This window comes from Zerene cesonia, chromosome 7 (assembly GCF_012273895.1).
Source record: "Zerene cesonia ecotype Mississippi chromosome 7, Zerene_cesonia_1.1, whole genome shotgun sequence".
Classification (NCBI taxonomy): Eukaryota; Metazoa; Arthropoda; class Insecta; order Lepidoptera; family Pieridae; genus Zerene; species Zerene cesonia.
Genome location: NC_052108.1, coordinates 3,993,524 through 4,015,756, shown reverse-complemented (window position 1 = coordinate 4,015,756; position 22,233 = coordinate 3,993,524). Strand labels below are relative to the sequence as shown.

The window sequence follows — 22,233 nt, the reverse complement described above, 5'->3', positions numbered from 1 at the left end:
ATAAAAATTTTAGTCAATTTTATAAATGTTTTCTAATTACTATACAATAAGTAATTGTTATGCTATTCTATCATACCTACTGATACACTGTATAAATGTTTACCACAGACCAATGTGATTCTTTAAAAGCTACAGAAATAAGGATTCTACATCTGCGGAATTCGTCTTGTCTTTAAGATGCAAAGCCGTTTGATTTTGAGCATAATTCATTATTTTCAAAGAAAAAGCATTTTCTGAGGATAAGTTATTATTTACCTCAATAGACGTCCTATAGTCGTTTATCTTTGATGTTAATATGATTCTAAACTCTCTATACATACGGAGTGACTGGTTCTTTAATCTGTGCTCCCTATTTCTCTATGGATTTCACCACCGCGTACGGCTGGTTGTGTGTGCGTTTTTCCTTTTCCGTATTGTGGACTCTTTATTTAGAGTTACACACATGGTTTTAATACAAAAATAAAGCGTTTGTCTGGCGATATTTTTCAAGAAATTTGTAAACAATATTAGCAATGTGTCGAATCACAATTTGATTATTTTTTTTCGTGATAGTGCATTTTGGAGGTAAAATGCCCGCTTCAATTTGTGACCCAGTATCAAACGCATTGCGTTTATCTCTTACGGCTGAAGAATCACAAAACTCATCGTTACTGGACAGTAGGTTATATTCATCAGCTAAAAATGTACTTCTATCAAAGATAGAATTTGAAGAATCTGGTGATTATCAAAGTAATGTTCTTGATGGACTCAAATCAAAATACGTGGTTATTCGACCTAAAAAGCCTGTGTTGGAAACAAAACTTCTTAAAAAGGATGGGAACTCAAGCGGCCAGACTAATGGTAAGAAATTAATCCATAATCATTAAGATATCCAACGCCCGTGAACTAGATAACGTTTTCTAAGAGGTTATCTTTTACGCGATGTCAATATTGACTTGAAAGGAATAAGTTTCGAAAGTGATATCTAGATTTCGTTTTATTTGTTTGTTTGTTTTTCTTGTCGGAAATAAACACCTTAAAATAATATTCCGCGAAAAATTCAACTATTTGTATCTGTATAATATGTTTCAGAACAAAGTAAATCTGGTGAAGAGGGCTTACCTAAGCCTAAACGAATATTATTTCCACTTGAAAAGGTTCAACTTGGTTGGCAAGGAGCGTGGGCTGCTGGCTCAGGAATGCAAAATGTTGGAAACACATGCTACTTAAACTCTACTTTGCAAGCTCTTTTCCATGTACCTGCTTTCGCCAACTGGCTTGTGTCAGAAGCTATTCATTCTGAAAAATGTAACCAACAAGGTAAAAAATGTATAAAGATGACTATTATTTTTTTATATTAACATTTATTATTTTCATTTGTATCAATTAAGATATCTGTTTTGTGGGCACAAAAAATTTCAAAATATTTAGTTCTTATTCACATAACAGTATAGGTTTTATTTTTAATAAATTGCTGTGGCTACACTCACTTAAAAGTTTTATAACATAACTTTGCATGCATGACATGATTTGACTATTAATGGATGTTTATTGTTTATTATAGAGGCTTGTGTTATTTGTGGTATGAGAGCATCTTTGATGGCGACGCAAAAGAGTGGTGGTGCTCCAATAAAACCATGGCAGGTGTATTCCAAATTACGCCTGATTTGTAGACATTTAACTCCAGGACGACAAGAGGATGCTCATGAATTTTTAAGGTATATATATTTATGTACAAAGTTTTTATTATTTTGATATTTTTTGCAAAGTTAAAAATTTCTTGTTTGTCTTTATATACATTGATGAAGTAATTTAGCATTACCATTTGATTTATTTTAGGTATCTTATTGAAGCAATGGAAAAGTGTTATCTATCAAATTTTATAAATTCTGATAAATTGGATCAGTACAGTAAAGAAACAACACCATTGAACCAAATTCTTGGTGGGTATCTGAGATCAACTGTGCGCTGTCTGGCATGTCATCACTTGTCTACTACTTACCAGCATTTTGAGGTAACTTAATTTTAAGTACATAACACTATATAAAGGTTTATTTACAATATATTAATAAGATTTTTATAATCAAAATTTATAGCTGTTAGAAATTAGAAATAAGTCAAATTATTTATTCAAATAACCTCATTTACATATAAAATATTAATGATTCCTTTCCTTTAATAGGACTTGCTTTTGGACATTAGAAAACATTCAACACTAGATGAAGCGTTGGATTCTTTCTTTTCAAGAGAGAGATTGGAAGACCTTGGGTACAAATGTGAATCATGTAATAAAAAGGTAAATTTTAAAAGTTTTACAAATGTTGTTGTTGTAATTATATAATATTGAAATTACAAATATTTAATTTTCCTTTACTTATCACAGGTTTCTGCAACTAAACAGTTTTTTGTTGAAAGAGCACCAATGGTGTTATGTATTGCCTTAAAGAGATTTTCACTGGCCGGTGGAAAGCTGTCAAAACACGTGCAATTTAGAAAGAAAATCTCCCTTAGTAAATATATGTATAATAAAAACACACACCAGCAATTGGTAAGTGATTTACTATGTTACTAGCTGCACCCGGCAAACGCTGTTCTGCTTTACTCTTATCATTTTGGGGTATGAAAAATAGATGTTGGCTGATTCTCATAGATACCGGATAAGCACAAAAAATTTCATCAAAATTGGCAAGCCGTTTAGGATGAGTATGGCAATGAAAACTGTGACACGAGAATTTTATATATTAGATTTTCATATAATATTTGATGTATTGCTTTTATATTATTGCAGTTGTTTATATAATTTTTTGTTTATTTACAGTCTTATAAGTTAGTAAGTTTAGTGACACATTTGGGTCCTTCACAAAACTGCGGCCATTACACTGCAATTGGTCAAGCGCCTAACAGCAACTATTATCAATTTGATGACAGTTGTGTACGACCTCTGCCATTATCTGCTGTGCTAGGTACAAATGCATATATAATGTTCTTTGAGAAGGATAATACTATAGAGGACTCAAATGGACCCACCACATCGTCTTCTAGCGCAGTTTATGGAAATCAAGTTTCAGAGAGTATTCTGAATAGAGAAAAAAGTCCACTCAAATTGACCCTTTATAGAAATGAAGACAGAAAACCTATTCCTTTAGGTAATACGACAAATGATTCCAAACCTGAACCTAAGCCTATAATTTTAAATTCAACTCTTAGTAAGTCTTCAGACACAAGTAATTCAAATTCTGAACCTTGGGTAGTGAAGCAAAATGGTGAAGTTGAAAAAGTAACAGCTCCTAAAGTGTTAAATGGTGTAGATAAACCTAATTTCAAAGTTGTTGATGATAAAAAGATAAGTTTTATAATTAAAAAGCAAAGCACTGAAGAAGGCCCCAAGCCTAAAATTTTAAAAACGGATTCAGATCTCAGGTCTATAATACCTATAGGCCCTAAACTGCCAGAAAAATCTATATTAAACAGTAAGATAGTTAAAATACAAAAATCACCCTTAGAAAAGTTAGAAGAACAAATGAATAAAGGAAATCCCTCAGTATACATTCAAAGAAATGGCACTAATGGGTCAAAGTTGGTTCCATACGATTCCGAATCAAGCAGTGACGAACGGTACGATAAGTTGAATGATGAAAGGCAAAGAAAAGACGACTCAAAGGATGTAAGAAAACCAAAGCCCAGTAGATGTCAGTCACCTCAACATCTCATTGTTACTACTAAAGGAATGCATCATGCATGGACTGTTTCCAGTGAAAATAGTGCTCCTCTACTAAGTCCAAGTCTGAATGGAGACACAAACAAAAAGTAAGTTTCAATGAAATCAAAATGTCTTTAATTTAGGTAATTTTTTTAAATAACACTTCACTTTTTCATTTTTCAAGGTTAATTTTATTTTAACAATAATGAAGTTGAAATGATAGCTAAATTATCACGAATTTAACATTTCCAATTGCATTTACAGGTTGAAGGACAAGGCTGAAGGTGCCGGGGAGACGGAGCAGAGTCCCAACACGAGCGTGAGCAGCATGTCCCCGCTGAGTTCCCGCGGAGAAGGCTCCCCGCCGCCCGCGCCGCCGCCCCCGCAGCCGCCCACCGGCACCATAGAGACCACCAGGCACTTGCAGGGCCTCTCGCATAGAGGTTACGGAGCACCTGTGAGCTCTTGGAGCGGTACCCATAGCAATCTGTCGAGACAGGTTCGTCACTATACCATACTTTTACGCAAAATGCTTGCCCGTATTTGTTTATACATTACGCTTACAGACCGAAAACGCGAATTGAGAAAAATTGCTCACAATGAAAAGGCTCACAGCGCATTGTGGCAATGAACAAATGCCGAAATAGTACCTAATTATATAAAGTTAATAGTTATGCTTGCATAGATTATATGTTCCTCAAATATTACTATTTGCTTTCCATAGGTATTTGAAGAAAAACGTGAAGAGCGTAAACGCGCTATGGATGCGACTGACGAAATGGACCGAGGTCGAACGAAAAAGGTTAAGAAGTTCCACCATTACAATCGCTTCAACAACAGTAGCCGGAATGGATATAATCCATTTCAGGTAAAACACATTTTCAAATGTGATTTTTTTTTTTGACATTCAATATTTATTATTTGAGTATAGACATTGTGATTATGATTGAACAATTTACAAACAAACAAACGTACTTTATTGTTCAAATATAAAATACATATAATTATACACACTGAAGAGCACAACAGGCAGTCTAATTACTAATGCAGTCATCTCTTAAGACAACCTGGTGGTCAAGATGAAGCAATTTAAATATAAGTATTATCTTAAATTTTCAACATACCTTATTTATTTCTAGGAAAAACAAAATAAACTGCACTGGGGTAGCAGTAACTTCAAATATCGTAATGAAAGACGACCTGGCCATCATTTCAATAAACATCATGGCAATAACAAATATAAGAGATTCAATAGGTAACTTTAAATTGTATTTTCTCTTGAAAATTACACTCCATTCTGCATTTGTACCTGTGTATAATATGCAATTGTGTTTCTAGATTCAGCAATGGGAACCACTACAGGCGCCATTGACCCTGGCCGGTCAATAGCTGTTTGTCAATGTACATAGTTGAATGGACTTAAAATTAGCTAGACATTATATTATAGCAGCCGATAGGTTAAGTGCAGCCGATTGGTATTCAGACGCCACAACCGCCATATAAAGTTATTTAAAAAGAAATATAGTGAAATTTACTGTGACTAAAAACTTTAGTGTCTATGGCAGGTAGCCTTTACTATTTTTTGTAAAATTATAATATGCTGTGAAACTTGTATTTTGTATAGTGTAAACCATAAAAGTGACTAATATAGTCGAACGATGTATTAAATTCCCTCAAAATGTGATTATTGATGATGTATGCCTCACTAGTTAAGTAGTTTACAAGAGAGTTCAAGTTTACAATTTAGCTCAATCTATATTTGCGTATTGTTAAATCCTAATACATTTCCTAATCCTGTAATTCTTATTACTCATTGTTTCAAATAATTTTACTTGATATTTAATAGTTATTACTTATGCATTACTTGTCATTTGTTAAAAGTGATATGTGATGTTCATATAACAAAGTTAGTTTTCTTATGCACTTCATTTCAAATTAAAAGTATGAGGTTTAAATGTATAATCAATTAAAATTACTACTGCTGAATGAAAAAAAAAATAGTTTTATGCTTAGTATTATACATCATGTGCTTCAAAGTCCCAGGAAATCATTACATTTGTGAAATATTTTTTTTTAATTTAGAAGTAAATAGATAAATAAGTTCTATATTTGTTTACAAGGTGATTTATTTGTTATTTTATTTTCTAAATGTGTATATAATTTAAACATAAACCAATTAAATGTGTTAACTGGTTTGCTTTTAATAATATTCCCAGAATATTTTTTGTAAGGAGTCTTTGTGCTACTAATTGTAATACAGAATATGAAGAAACATAAACCCTGTGACATAAAATTGAATTTAAATAAAATTAGTTATAAAAAATGAAAGACTAAACATATAGCAATACTCAATAATCCACTATGTGGTTGTTTTTATATTGACATTTTTATAGATCACAAATTGAATGCATTTTACAATGAAATAGCCTTGCCTAACAATACTGTGTAAAACATAGAGAAAAACCGACAAGAAAATGTCGTATTAGATACGAGATGTGGATTTAAAACCGTTGTTTAGGTATTTATTTATTTTAAAAGACTATGAGGATTCCTCTGTTTCATAAAAACACTTTCTTGTTTTAAGGTATGAGTGATTTAATTTTAATTATTATTTAAGTATTAAAACTATCATGGGTTACAGAATATGTTTAAAAAAGCCTCATTTTAATTGTATAATAGTATAATTTTCGACTTGTTAAGTTAGTGTGGGTGACCATCCACTAAATGCATAAAGCAATCTTACTATCCGATTTTGTAGTTTTATTTTAACAGTAAAACATTATTTTACTACAATAAAGGCACAAAACGACGTATATTTATGTTTTTATACTATTAAATGAATCAACCTCGTTGGTCTAGAATTCTCGACCATCATATATACATCATCACCAATATACAAGATGAAATACGCTTTATATTTAAGTCCATTCTATGGTATAACTTTGTTTACGATAATACACTTAGTATCAAACTGGCTGCTAGACTCGGATTCGCCCGGGTTTGATATTTTTTATAACATCGATAGTCTAATCAAAGCACCGACAAATCCTACAAACTTTTTCATTGAAATATGTTCCCTCTATCTTGTGTTATGAAAAATTCGTGTTTTATATATACATATAATAAGACAGCAAAAATCGAGTGTCTGTACATTATTTTTTCCAAAACAACTATTGGGGAGTAACAGAAAAAAAATAATTTTTGGAATTTTTGTCTCTGTGTTATAACTTCGAAACTTTCAACGGATTTGAACGTGGTTTTCAGAGGTGGATCGCACATAAATAGGAGCGTTGTCATAACTCATCAAAATTGGCTAAGAGAAAACGAAGTTACGGTCAATTGAAAATTTACTTCAAGCGCAACAGACAACCTAAACTATAAGAGATATAAAAATTGTACCATAACAAATATTGACGTGAAGAGTATTTGCTGTCGACTTATAAAAATCGAAGATGTGGAACTCCCTACACTATAAATAGAAATGATGTCTTAGCAAAAGTTGTTCGGTTTGATGGTCATATTCTGTCGCCTTTTTCACTGCTGATCCAGAAACTTTTTTCATCCGGCGATGCGGCTATGACACGCTCAGCGTGTCTCCCGCACCGGCGGCAATCTTGCCGTACCGCTTTTGTCCCTGGTGCGGGAGCCCACGCTGCGCGTGTGCATAGACTCGAGCCAGCTGTACGGGCGGACACACCGTGTGTGTTCTAAATTTGTTTTTTTTTAATATTATTATTCTATTTCTGATATCGCGATTTATTTTTAAAGAAATTACAGTAGTCTTTATTTTTCTGCACACATATTTGTATTTTATTCAAAATACTTTATATATTATAATGAACAATGAGCTGAAAAGGTACGAATAACGACCTCTCCTTAAACTTTTTAGAGTATTATACATTTAGAAATTAAAAACTTTTTAACGGATTTTAAACGCGATTTATTCATTATATTATTAACCCGACGTTTCGAACACTTCACGTCGGGTTAATAATATAATGAATGATTCGCGTTCAAAATCCGTTAAAAAGTTTGAATTTCTAAATGTATAATACTCGTGTAAAATCAAACACAAGAAAATACTAGAATTTGATTTGTTAACACTCGTACATAAAGATATTCTTTCTTATAGAATATAGATTAGCAATAAAAGTTTCATGCTGAACGCGCTTCAGATATTCTGCTTCGGAGTGTTAATATAACAGCGTATCAATTTATCGTCAACCAATGATATTAGAGAGGTTATTTTGTATATAAAACGTTGTCCAACGTAAATTTATGTTTTCTTTTTTTATTATTTGTACAAAATATTTTCTTTTTCGTTTTATTAAAATTACATCCTAACTATCTAAACAAAGAAAATAATAAAAATGGAAGAAATCATAAAAAATATATTTTATGATAAAAATGTGTTGCCCGCACGCACTGGCGGCTTAGAAAATAAAACACGCACAGCGTGTTTTACTCACAGGAGACGCGATGCCGGCTTCCACACGCTAGGCGTGTAAAGCCGCATCCTTGGTTCCAAGCATTTTTACACAACAGATGTGTTTCAGCAGCCAACGTGTTAAAATAATCGAGATCTGGAACATTTGTCACTGGACTTTTAGATGCAGACATTTCATTTAAGTCGCCCAATATGAAAATCGGTTCGTGGAGACTATAAACGCTTAGTTATAATAATAGGTCCAGGATATAGTTAAAACTAATAAAGACCCCACATTTGTGTATCCACAATGTAACCTAAAAACGGAACAATTTCTTTTGTATATAGCGGGCAACTGAGCTGGTAGTTCTCTAGATGGTAAGCGATCACCACCGCCCATGAACTATAGCAGAGGTAGTGTCTCTGCGAATGAACTGCCCGCTTTCAAGGGTAAGGTATAAGGAAAGGACGACTGGAAAAACATGCACGCGCACGAGCGAAATGTTGTCGTAATCAATGGATGTAGGTGCGCCGCAGTTTAGGACTCAAAATATTGTGCATATTTTGAGAGTCCTATATTCGCCAACGTATATACGCGAACGCAATTTTGGTTTCCGAAAATCGGCTTGGCAGCTATGATGTCAAAATATGTGGCATCTTAATTCGGCAATGACAGCATTTCGGGTTTGATTCCCTACGGGAGCTTATAAATATGAATTTCATCTCGTGTCATAATGCATGTCGTAATGCAGTACGTAGTAGACAGTACGTCATTCAGTTACGACCTAATAATTTTTTTTCAATAATTAAGCGGATGTTAAAATATAGTAACACCACGGCCCATGATATTATGTCTTCAAACTAAAAGTCTATCAAATTATATATAAAAATTGTATGTGAATGAACGAAAGTCAATAGATTCATTATGTACAAATTTTTTATTCAATTAATTATAGATGTCTTTAAACTACATACAGAGTACAATTACTTATGTCTAGCATTAATTGTACTTTTGTTTATTGATTAAGTTTAATTTTATATTTAAATATGAAGGTATATCGCCTAAAAGGGCGTGAAATAACTGCTATCAGCTTTGTGATACTTGCTTTTTTATAGTGTTTCACATGTTTATTTGTCAAGAATTGATTATATTAATAGAAACAAGGCACTGGACTTTTTTTTTAACTTTCCGATACATATTATACATTTTTTATCAATATTTGATTGATTAAATAAGTTCATCAGCAGCTCTACTTACTAATTTATTTCTTTTATATTTATTACATGTTATGTCTTATCGCATGTAGAGCGAATGCTAATTGCTATTGTATATAGCATATATTAGAACTGTATAAAAACTTTTTTATAAAGGTTGTTTACAAAAATTATTAGAATTATTAGAAAAAGGCTAGATTATACTATTATCATTTGGCAGTATAAATACATGAAATTTATAGAAGTAATGTTAGTAATGTGACCAATTGCGAAAGAAAAAAATAGCTCGACGAATATGTACAATCAATATTTAGTGGAGATTTATTTTCTTTTTTTATTACATATGTATTGAAGTATATCTTCATCATCTTGTCCAGAAGACGGCATTCGGCACATTTTATTTGGTAAGCTGGTATAAAGTCTTCTTTGTTGTGAATCTTCTAAAAGCGTACGCCACTGATGATTTTTCTGCAAAACGAGAAAAAAATAGTATTGTGTGAAAAAGATTATCGCTTTTTCTTTTTTACTAGATAGAAAAACTTAAACGAAGTACATATAATATTATGTATGTTCGCAAACTCTTAATTGATTTGAATTTAAATTTGTTTGCACGCATCGACTTCACCAAATACCCGTAGGGTACACCAAGTACCCCTGAACAAACAGTTAAACCGTGTTACACCTCTACAGTGGGAACAAATGAGCGACGTCGATACGTTATGTATGTACACGTGTGCGTGTGCGGGTGTGCGGTTGTGTGTGTGTGCGGGTGTACGTGTACGTGTACGTGTGCACGTGTACGTGTACGTGTGCGCGTTAGCACGTGCGTGTGAGCATAAAGGATCTCACGGTGACGGCGAGCGGGTTGAGGCAGACGAGCAGCGCGTGGCGCGCGCGCGTGAGCAGCACGTTCATGCGGCCCGCGTCCGCGAGGAAGCCGAGCCCGTGCGAGCGCGCCAGCGACACCACCACCACGTCGCGCTCCTGCCCCTGGAAGCTGTCCACCGTGTTCACCTCCGCGCTCTCCGACCTGCGTGCCGCCTTCTCATTAGTGTACAGCTATAGTGATCTATATTTGTTTACCATCAATCTGTTTCATTTACGTGTTTAATTTGATTGAATGAAAACGACCGACGAAATGGACTTTAAATGTAAAAAATTACCTAGAAGAATGATGATTTGTTTCAGTTTTAAATGATTTACCATACAATATACAAATATGCAGTGGTGTTAAATACCTTTTATGTGTAGCTGCAGCTTCGCCCGATCGGTCCTACTAAATTTTCACGGTACAAACTTTCATCCCGTATTTTATACCCTTGGGGTTAGAATTTATCAATATCTTTTCTTCGTATCATATGTCAAATTTCAGCCCCATCTGTCCGGTGGTGTTTGAATTTTATATATCTTATGTGTTATTTTGGTATACTTACTACAAGTAACAACAAATCCGTTCAGTGGTTTTTGCGCAAAATTACATTCTTACAAATTTTATTAGAAAGAAGCGGTATTATAATACCACTATGGGGTTATTGCGGAGAAAACGAGTAGAATCGCTAAAGGCCATATAACAGTGATTCAATCGGATTAAACACACTATTTAATACTCGAAACAAAAGTCACTTCTAATGTGAGAGTGTGAATGCGCATGTGAATATAGCACAACGAGATCCGTGTGCACACTGACGCGTCAAGTTGGCGCAGGAGCTTCTTGATGAGGTCGCGATGCGCCGCGTAGGGCGTGATGACGGCGAGCGACAGGCCGCGCGCGCGCGCCGCGCCGCCCAGCGCCGCCGCCAGCCGCGACACGCCCGCCGCCTCCATCTCGTTGGCGCCCGACGACCCTGGATATATAGCACATACATCATACTAGCTGTTGCCCGCGGCTTCGCACGCGTTAATTGGAAGTAGCTTAATTGATGTCATTATACATATAAACCTTTCTCTTGAATCACTATCTATTAACAAAAAACCCTATCAAAATCCGTTGCACAGTTTTAAAGATTTAAGCACATAAAGGGACATAGGGACAGAGAAAGTGACTTTGTTTAATATTATGTAGTAATTTTCTATCCGTATAAACTTTTACAAGTGATTGGGAATAGCCTAATTTAACCTAATCATTCGGAAGGTCGCGATAATTTATCCTTTTAAAGTATCTTTGTTTATTAAGTGAAATATAGTGTTATTTGTTACCTAATCACATTGTTCTGTTGTTGTTTGTAACTTATACATTCCATGCCCTTTGATCATTATGATAGAGCAAAAAGTTTATTGTGTAGTTTTTTTCAGTTAGTGTAGTTTTGGCATTTTTTTTTTTAACTGACACATAATTGTGTAGTTGTCTGCAGAGTATAAATAATTCGCGATCCTTTCAAAATTGGATCAGTACTACAGTACTTGGAACTACCATAATAGGCCTATATAACAGCTGGCTTCCGCTTCCTATTCATTACTCTCTCCCCCGTTCATTCGCAAAATACGTAAAAGCTAACCCTGTCCTTTATCCCCGCTGCTAATCCCGACGATCATGTATGGCGGGATGTTCCAATCGATGGGGGGTCGCGGCACGCTGAGGATGCGGCGGTCGTAGAAGGCGCGGTTCGGGTAGTCGGCTATGTCGGGGTGCATGCGGTACTGCTGGTTCAGCAACACCACCGGGCTCGCGCTCCAGTGCTCGCTGCACGACGTGAGCCGCGCGAACAGACTCTCGCCGAGGCCGTGCTTCTTGGCGCGCTAGCGGGGAAAAAGGTAAATGTTGCCAGTGTGAGACATAAATTGAATATATGTAATAACGTTATTAATGGATGCTTCCTTACTGGCATTGGGAAAGAATTTTCTGTCTAGGATTACCACCACCTCTAATAGCAGTCTCAGTATAATGTTATTTTGTCGTATCGTACCGCAACACCGTTATTTCAGAGTATACATGATAATTTTCTAGCCCATTTGGTGACGTCATCAATTTTTGTTAAAGGTGACGGTAGGCCCTCAGAGCCATATAGTATAGATCAACGATATCTCTTAGTGTAGTATGTAGAATAATTTTCGGAGGCCCGTTTCCTTTTCCCCATCCTTTCCAGCCCATTACTTCTTTCCAGTCGTCAATCCTTTAGTTATCCCATACCTCTTAAAAACGGGCAGCTAAAACTACCTCTGCGAATGTTCACGGGCGGTGGTGATCGCTTACCATCAGGCGAACTACCAGCTCAGTTGCCCATTATGACATAAAAAAATTATATATATATCGGCTCGTGTTTGCGGCTTGCACCTGCGAGCAGATGAAGCCGGGCAGCTGCTGCGGGTCGCCGACGAGCGTGAGGCGCGTGGCGTGCAGCGTGAGCGGCGCCAGCGTCTCCGGCTCGATGGCCTGCCCCGCCTCGTCCACCACGCACAGCGCGATGCGGCCCCGCACCCTGCCACATGCAACCACTCCACTTTCGTTAATAACCGTTTGCGTTGTCGCAATTACGGCATAAAAATAACAAGCAACATATTTCTTTAATGTATTCTGTATATATATTAAACTTATGGGTTGTCCCTGGCATAAAAGAAATATTAGAGATAAAATTACTAAACGGTTAAACCTGCGTTAACCAAATCTGGCACGTTTACAATACACACTAATATATCTTTTCTATACAGTATGTTTAAAAAATCCCCTTAATTGTAACCCTATATATCCCTATCCCTAATCTACGTTACCCATTCCTTTTCCTCCTAAAGCACTACTACACTTTTGCTATTGTTTTTTTATACAATGCGATACAATAGTTACACCCGTTTTATAAGTGCTCCGTATCTCCAAAGGAAAGAAAATCTATATAACACTTCATTGGACAAATAACCGGCTATACCTTTTTCTTAGCAATGGCTTAAGATATAAGCTGAAATTGGTGAAAAATACATGAGTCTATGTTGCCTTAAGACCCTGAAAAAATGGAACTTATAGGTCAACCAACAACCAAAAAACAACATCTTATATAGATTGTACTTTTGTACGTCGACCTAAAATAATGAAATTGTTCAAAAAGCAAAATCTTATGCATATGTAAAAGAAAAAGTCAGAAAAAGATTAACATGTAATTTTAAATGTTTAATACATACCCTCTCATCTTATTGTTCTGCGCACTGGATAACGTTGTTGCGATAATATCTGCACAATCTATGATTCTCTTCTCAGCTGCTATTAGCCTATCCGGCCGTAGTTCTTCACCTGATCCACCGCCATTATTTCTTATCTGTACAAATAAAAAAAGAAATTAAATAATACACGAATCGGGGATTATAAAAACCACTAAGAAATAAAAAAGTAAACAATATCCCTCTTACCAAATTTATTCTATTGACAATGTTCGTAATCCGTCCTTGGCAGTATGCTACTCGCACTGGATCCTTTGCTTCTCTTTCAGCTGTTCTCCACATGTTTATTTTGGCTTCTAAGTGTGATATCTGTTAGCAAATGAAAGCATTTTTTATAAGATTTAAAAATTAATAAGGGTTCCATCCTATAGAAGTTTTTCAAATGTTTTGACAGTCAACATTTTTAAAATCCACAATCAACCATCAAAACATTATAATTCTCTAAGTACCCAAGTTCTAAGTGGTGTAACTAACACGACTTACTTTCATACTATATATTCCTATGATCGTTATGGGTGTGTATGATTTATAGATTTTATGTAATTTTTATGCATTTTTTAAACATTAACATTCTCCACACCTTTATAGATTTTATGACCGCTTCCTTAGTACAGTGGTTAACAAAGGGGTCCTGGGTAGGAATCCCGGTGGGGACGTACAAAAAAATGACTCGGTCTGGCAAGACACAGAGAGCTGACCACTTGTCCATAAAGAAAATCGATCAGTGAAACAGATGAATATCATTTGCCCCATATCCCACTAGGGGACACGTGACTTCACACACACTCCTTTACAGTCTAGTCAGCAAAAAAAAAATAACGGTTAGTATAGTTTACACTTGACGTCTCTCGTATCAAACAATAGAAGTACCTCCTCGGCGAGCACGGCGTGCGCGGGCTCCGCGTGGAGGCGCGCGGCGTCGCGCAGCGCGAGCTGCTGCGAGCTGACGTCGCGCGCGCGGCTGTGCATCGCCTCCACGCGCCCCACGCGCACCATGCGGAAACGCTCCTCTGTTTACATTTCCTTTTATATTTTCTCAAAATTTGTTTTAATTTTATAAATTGGAACAACTTTTAATGTGGGAGTTGGCCAGCTCGCACCGGGGAAGTACCACACCCCACAATAAACCGACGCAAAATAGTAGCGTGCTGCTATTTTTCGTATGGTGATTGGAGGGGCCAGGGGCCAGTTTCCTTTGATTCACCCTTTGTAGTCCATTTCCTTTTTCCAATCGCCAATGCTTTATTTGTCCCTTACGTCTTAAAAGCGGGCAGCGCATTCGGCACTATTATATCTGTTCATGGGCGGTGGTGATCAGTTACCGTCAGGAGACATTAAAAAAAAAAAAAATAGGAAACAAACAATAAATAAATACAGTCTGTGGCGTACGTGATATTTTAGACCTTTTATTAAGTTAAAGTTTAACCTATGATTTATACTCACGTTTCGGTAAGTTCTGTCGTATATTCAATAACCTAATAACGAGTTCGTCGACCGCGGCGTTACTCGTCGCGCAAATTAATATCTTCCCTCGGTTCTGTTGTCTCTTGCCGTTCGCGTCATAGAAATATGACATTACCATTGAACAAATAACTCTTGATTTTCCTGAAACAAAATGATCAATATAATTATATAGATAACAAGCCGGATCCCGCGACTACACTTGCTTGATATCCGGATGTGAATTAGCGTATGTACTTGTCTAGACTATTTATAGGCTGATTTTGCATGAAAGAGTAAAAGACATCAATCAAATTGAATGCAAGTTAAACTTGCAAATATAATCACTGTGCTAGTGATTATATTAATCACTTATATGTGCCATTTACTTCTCTGCAAGCAACTGGTCTGTTTTAAGGCCGGAACACACATGCTTGTCATAAAAAATGTGTGCAATCTACTTGCTTATCAAATGCATGTATTTGCATGCATTCCAGTTAGCATATACCCATGACAATAGCTGACACGCATAGTGTGCATGTGTGCTAGCTAAAGTGCAGTTTTTTTAAATATATAGAAAAAATTAGAAAGGAAGTTATTCTAGCGATTATTTATATTTTAATCACTCATTTAAGAATTCACACCTTAAGTATAATAACTGCATATACCTGTGCCTGGAGGTCCTTGTACCATTTGTATGCTCGGCCGGTCACCCAACGCCGCGCTAACGGAGGCTACCACTGCTCGTTTCTGACTTTCATTCAAAGATGCTATCCACTGAAATTATGTTATAGTTGATGTAATTTAATATTAGTTTAAAATTGTTGATAACATAGGTATAAACAAACATTCCCTAATCACATATTTATGCTATTTTTTCCATTTTATTTCGCAAAATTTTTCAACCATTATAATTTTGTTTGTTATTTTTAGCTTCTTTATATGTACATCGTGTATAGATGCAGAAGATAATACTCTTTTTAAAAAGTATTTACTTCTAAAATTATTAATTATTAAAACTTATATGGAGTCGTCTTTCTCCGCTATGGCTATGCATTTTTCGCATTGCACTGGCTTCCAAACTGAATATCATTTAATACTCGCATGTATGTATATAAGGCGTATGTTTATTTATTTTATAATAAGTAAAAAAGAACACGAGGCGGAATTTGATCCCTGCGGCTTTCGCCACACCGCCTCATGATAAAGACTACATGTGACATCTACCAACCCGCATCTGGCCAAAGTTATTATTATTATACTATTCTTTACATTTTTCAAACCTATCAATTAAAAACTAAAAAAATAAATAGATATAGATTAAATAGATTTTTATGTAGAGAGTATTGCCACTTCACAAAAGTAATAATTAATTATTGTGTCATTTTAATACATGTAATTACCTAAACTTCTTTGAGGGGTTCTTTTAAATAATTGGGTAAAATTAACCCTTTCTTTCATAGCATATAATATGGATTCCAATTCGTTTTCATGAGTATTGAAATTGATGTTACACTACATCTGTATTGCAAATATTGGAACTCCAGTAAGTCATAACTATTTATTAGGAATTTAAATGAAGTTCCCAGCCTTGGCGAAATTGTATTCCATATCGAATAAAGTCCATGTTTATTTGTTATCATTCAATACAATGTATTTAAATATTTTTTTATATAAATAAATTTAGTATATTAATATGACAATATAAAAATTTATTGTTATTAATTGATCGTGTTTTTTGATTTCTCAACTTTTTATAAATAACCAGAAAAAGAAAGCTAAACAAGTGAATAGAAAAAAAAAAAAGGTAAATTATTGAAATTACACTTACTTCAGACTTCATGCTTATTGCAGGATTATTTTGATATCTCATAAAATGATGTGGTTCAGGTTTTAGTATAGCTTCACTGAGAGGTGATCCCGACAAATACTCCATGGCTTCAAACAACATTAACTCCTTATTTATATAAGCAAGATTTCGGCCTAGCAAAAGTTCACCCGGTTTTAATATCTTCATTCTTTCGGTAAATGTGGTGTAAAGTGATATACTGAAGAATGTATTCTTATTATCTGAAAATATACCAATATGTTATGTATATAAATTATGTAATAAAAAAAATATGTATATGAAAAACTGTCAATAGAATTATTTTTCAACTTACTGGGAGGAGCGGGTAATGTTCTTACATTATGTACAAAGAAAAATCTAATATTTCGAGCATGTTCTGGTCCAAATTCCACCAATAATATATCACCTACTCTAGGTGCACTCTTTGCATCAGTTGTTGGCATGGATACTGGAAATAAGTTTTTTTTTATAAATTAAAACATTATTTTACTGGAACACTATCTGATTCAACTAAGAATTGGAATTTCATTGACCTCTAGATGCCAAATTCGTGTCAAATCGTAATTTTTTGTAAAATACGTTTAACATAATAACAACTCTTCAATTCTGAATTTCAAAAATGATTTCTTGTATTATGCTTGACTCTTAATTTGACGATTTAGCGTGATTTCTAAAGCAATATTTGTAAATATTTCTAATTTCTAAAGTAAAAGCATAGAAACATTTAGAAATCACATATAAAATATGTAAAATAGATAACATTTCTTACTGTTTACACTAAGGTTAAACAGTTCGAAACTTCTTTCCAGTGGAGGCACGGGTGGTAAGTTTTCAATTCTCATTTGTAGTAGCTTTGGTTGATTGCGAGTTCTCATGTGCCCTTGTGTCAAACATTCCCATATTTCCATTAGTAATAAGTCTCCAACTAACCTAAAAAAATATATTTGTACAATATAATGAATAAATTCATCATTAAGAAGCCAAAATATTGCAACATTAAGTGTCCACAAAATTTCTTACTGTATATATTGTTTGTGACTATTAAAAGAGTGAAATATTGCCATGGGTGTGCTATTATGTCCCAATATAGGTGGTGGTTCATTGTTAGTAGTTTGTTCATCTAGCCAGTGTGGGTTCCACCTTAGAATTTTCATTAAAGTTAGTTTTTCTAGTGAGAAAATAGGCATCTGTCTTGCATCTACCAATGATGTTTTAATAGATTTAATTTCTTTCATTTTATTCCCTGGTTCAATTTCAAAGACATGAACTTCTGGTGCTACATCTGAAAATCTGACTTTCTTTTTAATTTTCTTAGTAGGAAAAGGTTCTACTTTTGATACTGGTTTTCCAGAAAAACTAAAAATGTCAACCTCCATTAATGGTTTAATCGTTTTTATAGGTGCAGGAGCTTTTGACTGAGTTTTCTGACTATTTTTATTTTTTGAACTCTTAGATCTACTTTTTCTTTTTCCCTTTGTTTTAACCAGTTTTGTCTCTTCCCTATGTTGTTTTTCTTTCAAATCAGAAGGAATATCAATTTTATCCAAAGTTGTTGTGGATTTATTTGTTTCTTCTGTCTTATCTGTACTTTTCTTCTTCATAGGTTTAATAGTAGCATGAACAACATTACTTAAAAATGCACCCCGGTTAGAATTAGTTATTTTAATGTTAACTACTGCTTTATGTGTATTGTTTGAACTATTTTCTGAATCTCCAGCTTCTTTTTCTTTGTGTGCAATTTCTTTCAATTTCCTTTTACGTTCTTCTTTTTGTGAATTACTTATGCTTTGTTTTGGTATTGACTTATTGGATTTCTGGGTAGTTTTATCATTTTTACTTTTGAGTTTGACTGAAAATACAGAAAAAATATTATGAAATTACTCTATTTGTTATATAACTTAACAACTTGTAAATAAAAAGTATTAAAATATTACATTCAAAATCTTGATTGGCTTTTGATTTTCTTTTATTTGGTTTATAAAGCGGATCAATTAATTGTGCTGCCTTTGTGTATACTGGTTCATTGTGTGTAGCACTGGTTATATTTGAACCTGCCATGTGTGTGATGATATCATTACTTTGAATACCATCAACTTTGTCATTGACATCTAGAGGTGTAGAATTTTTTTCAACTATACCATGACTATTAAATATTGTATTAGGTACTTTATTAACTTCTTCCTTATCAGAATGCGGGTGGTTAACATTGTTTTCGTCGCTTTTAGGAGGCTCAGGAGGAATTGTGATTAAGTCATGTAAATAGATGTCTTCATCATCATCCATTGGTACAACATCATCCCATTGACTGTAGGAATTTTCTTGTGAACTTTCTCTCTGTTTTTCAGCAGGTATTTTTATGAATGGTTTTCCTGGAGAGCTCTGGGAGAGTCTTAAATACCAATGTTGTGATTCAGTGTCACTATCACTATCAATTTGAATTGGCTCATCATCATCATCATGACCCAAATACTCTTGTTTTATTGTAAATGCATCATATTGTAATTCATCATTTTCAGTTTTTATATTAGCCAAATGTTCTTGCTCTAACTTAAATTTTTTAACATTAGATTGACTATTTTTTTTATTTTCTTCATTATCACTATCTGATAATACACAAACAGCATTATTATCGTCATTTTTTTCTTTTTTTATTTTGTCTAGGGATAAGCTTAGCTTTCTTTTCAAAGATGATTTTGTTTCATTACTTTCATCTTCATTTTGAAATTGAATTCTATTTTTAATGGGTCTATTGGCTTTTTCTTTAATTAATTTAAACACATATTTCTCATTATCATTAATAGCAGAAAGTGCAGCTCCAACTGTCCAACCAAGTCCAATAATATCATTTTCACTTAATGAATATGGAATATTTGGAGGAATTTTTTTTAAACCTACATATATACCATTTGAACTCTGAAACAAGATATAGATATTTAATATTTATCCTGTTTAACAATCAATGAATAAAATCTAAATCTTACTTTGGAAATTGCATAAGAGTGTGGCTTAGAATATTAATAAGCATATGCAGTAGAAAGCTGAGACTGCATTATGGGAGACTAGCTACACCCCGTGGTTTCACCCGTGTATCCGTATACCGTAGGAACATCGGGATAAAAAGTTGCCTATATGTTATTCCAGTTGTTCAGCTATGTACGTACCAATTTTTTTTCAAATTTCATTGCAATCGGTTCAGTAATTTTTTGCGTGAAAATGCAACAAATACACACATCCGTACAAACTTTCCCATTTATAATATTAGTAGGATTTCTTTCTGATGGGCTAGAGTTGGGAGACTAGGGAGTGGTAGGGTCTAGTGTTATGATAACATGGAAATTGGCTTGGGACTTCACAGAGGTAGAACAAACTATCAATGTCATTAGATTGCTCAAATATATTTGTTCACCATACTGTTTATAAATAAATTTCTTAGTGTTCACCCTGTATCATCATTACATTTTCTTTCAAGTCAACTTAGCAATTTTCAATTGCTAGATTAAATTATTTAAGATACTATTAAAATCTTTGTATGTCATATTATTATTTTTAATAAGATTTCTAACAATATGGAAAAGAATGAAGAGTATAACAGAGCACCTTGGGAGCTTTTCTGAAGCTTTTCTAAGCAGGACTGGCAACTCATAACAAATGTATTAATGAAAATGGGCCACATCGCAAGGGTATATAGAAACTCTTCCTTTATTGATGTCCGTTAAAGAATTTAACCTATTGTTATAATCATTTTTTTATACAGTTATAAGTAATAATATTAATAAACAAGTGTACTATGTACCTTCAAATCTGTTACTGTTACTTCATTATCCTTCACTTTAAAAACACAGTGGTTTCTAGATATAACTATGCTTGAAATAGTTATAGTATTGTTGATGCCTCGTCCTAAAGTCACATCTTTTTCATCATTAATTTCATATTCTTCACTTCCAAAGTGTTGGCGAATTAGTTTCCACTTATCCATTTTGATTAAATTATTATATTTGTTTGTGTTTACATTAGGTTACAAAGTGGTAATGGTAAAGGTAACAATATTTATTTTTACAGTTTAGATTTGCCTTACCCTCTAATTATTCACTTATATTTTTATTCATGGAAAGTAATAAAAAAAAAATTTCATCGCCGCTTCCCAGTTTCCCACAAAGTTTAAATAAACTGTCATTATGGAATCTGAACACACTTCACACTATGTCATATGTCATATGTCATATGTCGATGTCAAATTTTACAAGCATTCTCAATCCTACATACAGGTTTTATATAAGCTATATATGCATCCGTGTTGAATTATGATATTTTAGGAATAATAATATAATATATAATGTATTATATATTAGGTATAATGGGGAAGTTTTTTGTTTGTTTTTCTTCCGTGTTGCAACCGAGTTATTTTATGGTAGAATCTTTGTTTCTGGGGACAGTTTGGGTGCTATTGAGCCTACTTTTTGTCGCAGTAAAAAATCACATTGCCATCTATTACCTTGGGACTATTCAATACAGTACCATATTATTTATCTGTGAAGCCAAAATGATGCGGATTAGAATCGCTCCGATATTCATAATTTGATTAAATAGATGACGCTTTATTAATATATGACATGTATGTAGATATGCCATCTGTTATTTATTTGTGAAGATACAAGCGAAGACGCGAGCAACAGCGAGTAACCAATAACGAGGAAATGTCGTAACTAAAATCTTATTCGTGCCGGAAGAGATAGCTATAATTAAGTGTTCTTTTACCTTGCTAGCATGTATTATATACTGTGGTGCTAATCAAAAAAATATTTTATTCTAAACGGACCCAGTTAACTCAGTTGCAACATTTTATTTGTATTATGTACAAGTATGTACCACGGGTGAAACCGCGGCACTGAATGACATTGGCTATATAATATATATATACATATTATGTATATAGCCTATGCCAGTGTAATTACTAATTGCATCTTTCTAATGGTGTAGCGATTTTTGAAATCGGTCAAGCCGTTTACTCGTAATGGCATGACTAAGGGAAATAGGTGTTCACTTTTATTTACATTTTATTATTATTATTACAATTCTAAATATCTACCTAATAGCACTATCGCATTGATGCTGTTTATATTCTAATGTTAAATAATTTAATATAAATATACTTTATTTGACCTTATTTTTTGTATTTCGTGGTAAGAACATAATATGCTTATATGCCAGTTTCAAGTTTACCTAACCTTATTTATTTATGCCTAATGATTACGGTTGAGCGCCCGAAACCGTGTGGCACATCTAGTTGTTTCAATAAATGTACTTATATTTACTACTACCGCTTCGCCCCGACCTCGCCCTTGTTACTAAAATAGTCTATGTCACTCATTGGATTTTCTAATGAAGAAGAATTTTTGAAATGGGTCGAGTACTTTTTTTGTGCAAACATTACAAATATACATACAAAAACACAAATGTTTCCTGTTTCCTCTTCCTCTACAG

The 22,233-nt window shown here is 34.1% G+C and overlaps 2 protein-coding genes across 2 annotated transcripts; one reads left to right on the top strand and one right to left on the bottom strand.

Annotated features, from left to right (window-relative positions):
- The first annotated feature begins 349 nt into the window (after nucleotides 1-349).
- On the top strand, nucleotides 350-6,429 carry LOC119840824 (ubiquitin carboxyl-terminal hydrolase 36). Its single transcript, XM_038367583.1, has 11 exons — nucleotides 350-840; nucleotides 1,072-1,299; nucleotides 1,544-1,697; nucleotides 1,819-1,993; nucleotides 2,162-2,275; nucleotides 2,363-2,527; nucleotides 2,798-3,786; nucleotides 3,944-4,178; nucleotides 4,404-4,547; nucleotides 4,819-4,934; nucleotides 5,018-6,429. Exons 1-11 carry the CDS (start codon nucleotides 570-572, stop codon nucleotides 5,049-5,051), a joined length of 2,625 nt encoding a protein of 874 aa, XP_038223511.1. The 5' UTR covers nucleotides 350-569; the 3' UTR covers nucleotides 5,052-6,429.
- A 2,595-nt stretch (nucleotides 6,430-9,024) lies between these two features.
- LOC119840916 (probable helicase senataxin) lies at nucleotides 9,025-20,939 on the bottom strand. Its single transcript, XM_038367696.1, has 16 exons — nucleotides 20,546-20,939; nucleotides 18,687-19,665; nucleotides 17,773-18,601; nucleotides 17,522-17,682; nucleotides 17,066-17,200; nucleotides 16,735-16,973; nucleotides 15,572-15,680; nucleotides 14,907-15,068; nucleotides 14,334-14,473; nucleotides 13,653-13,772; nucleotides 13,428-13,561; nucleotides 12,592-12,736; nucleotides 11,816-12,056; nucleotides 11,008-11,164; nucleotides 10,170-10,350; nucleotides 9,025-9,788 (listed from the first exon to the last, which is right to left on the bottom strand). The coding sequence occupies exons 1-16, from the start codon at nucleotides 20,726-20,728 to the stop codon at nucleotides 9,642-9,644; spliced, it is 4,062 nt and encodes a 1,353-aa protein (XP_038223624.1). The 5' UTR covers nucleotides 20,729-20,939; the 3' UTR covers nucleotides 9,025-9,641.
- Nucleotides 20,940-22,233: the final 1,294 nt, after the last annotated feature.

What these genes read in the sequence shown, in the direction of transcription:
- LOC119840824 (XM_038367583.1), top strand. Translation starts at nt 570, where the DNA reads ATGCCCGCTTCAATTTGTGACCCAGTATCAAACGCATTGCGTTTATCT. An exon ending in GTGAATCATGTAATAAAAAG is followed by an intron (nt 2,276 to 2,362) that starts GTAAATTTTAAA and finishes TACTTATCACAG; the next exon opens with GTTTCTGCAACTAAACAGTT. An exon ending in ATGGATATAATCCATTTCAG is followed by an intron (nt 4,548 to 4,818) that starts GTAAAACACATT and finishes ATTTATTTCTAG; the next exon opens with GAAAAACAAAATAAACTGCA.
- LOC119840916 (XM_038367696.1), bottom strand. Translation starts at nt 20,728, where the DNA reads ATGGATAAGTGGAAACTAATTCGCCAACACTTTGGAAGTGAAGAATAT. An exon ending in TAACAGTAACAGATTTGAAG is followed by an intron (nt 19,666 to 20,545) that starts GTACATAGTACA and finishes ATCTTGTTTCAG; the next exon opens with AGTTCAAATGGTATATATGT. An exon ending in AGCCAATCAAGATTTTGAAT is followed by an intron (nt 18,602 to 18,686) that starts GTAATATTTTAA and finishes CTGTATTTTCAG; the next exon opens with TCAAACTCAAAAGTAAAAAT.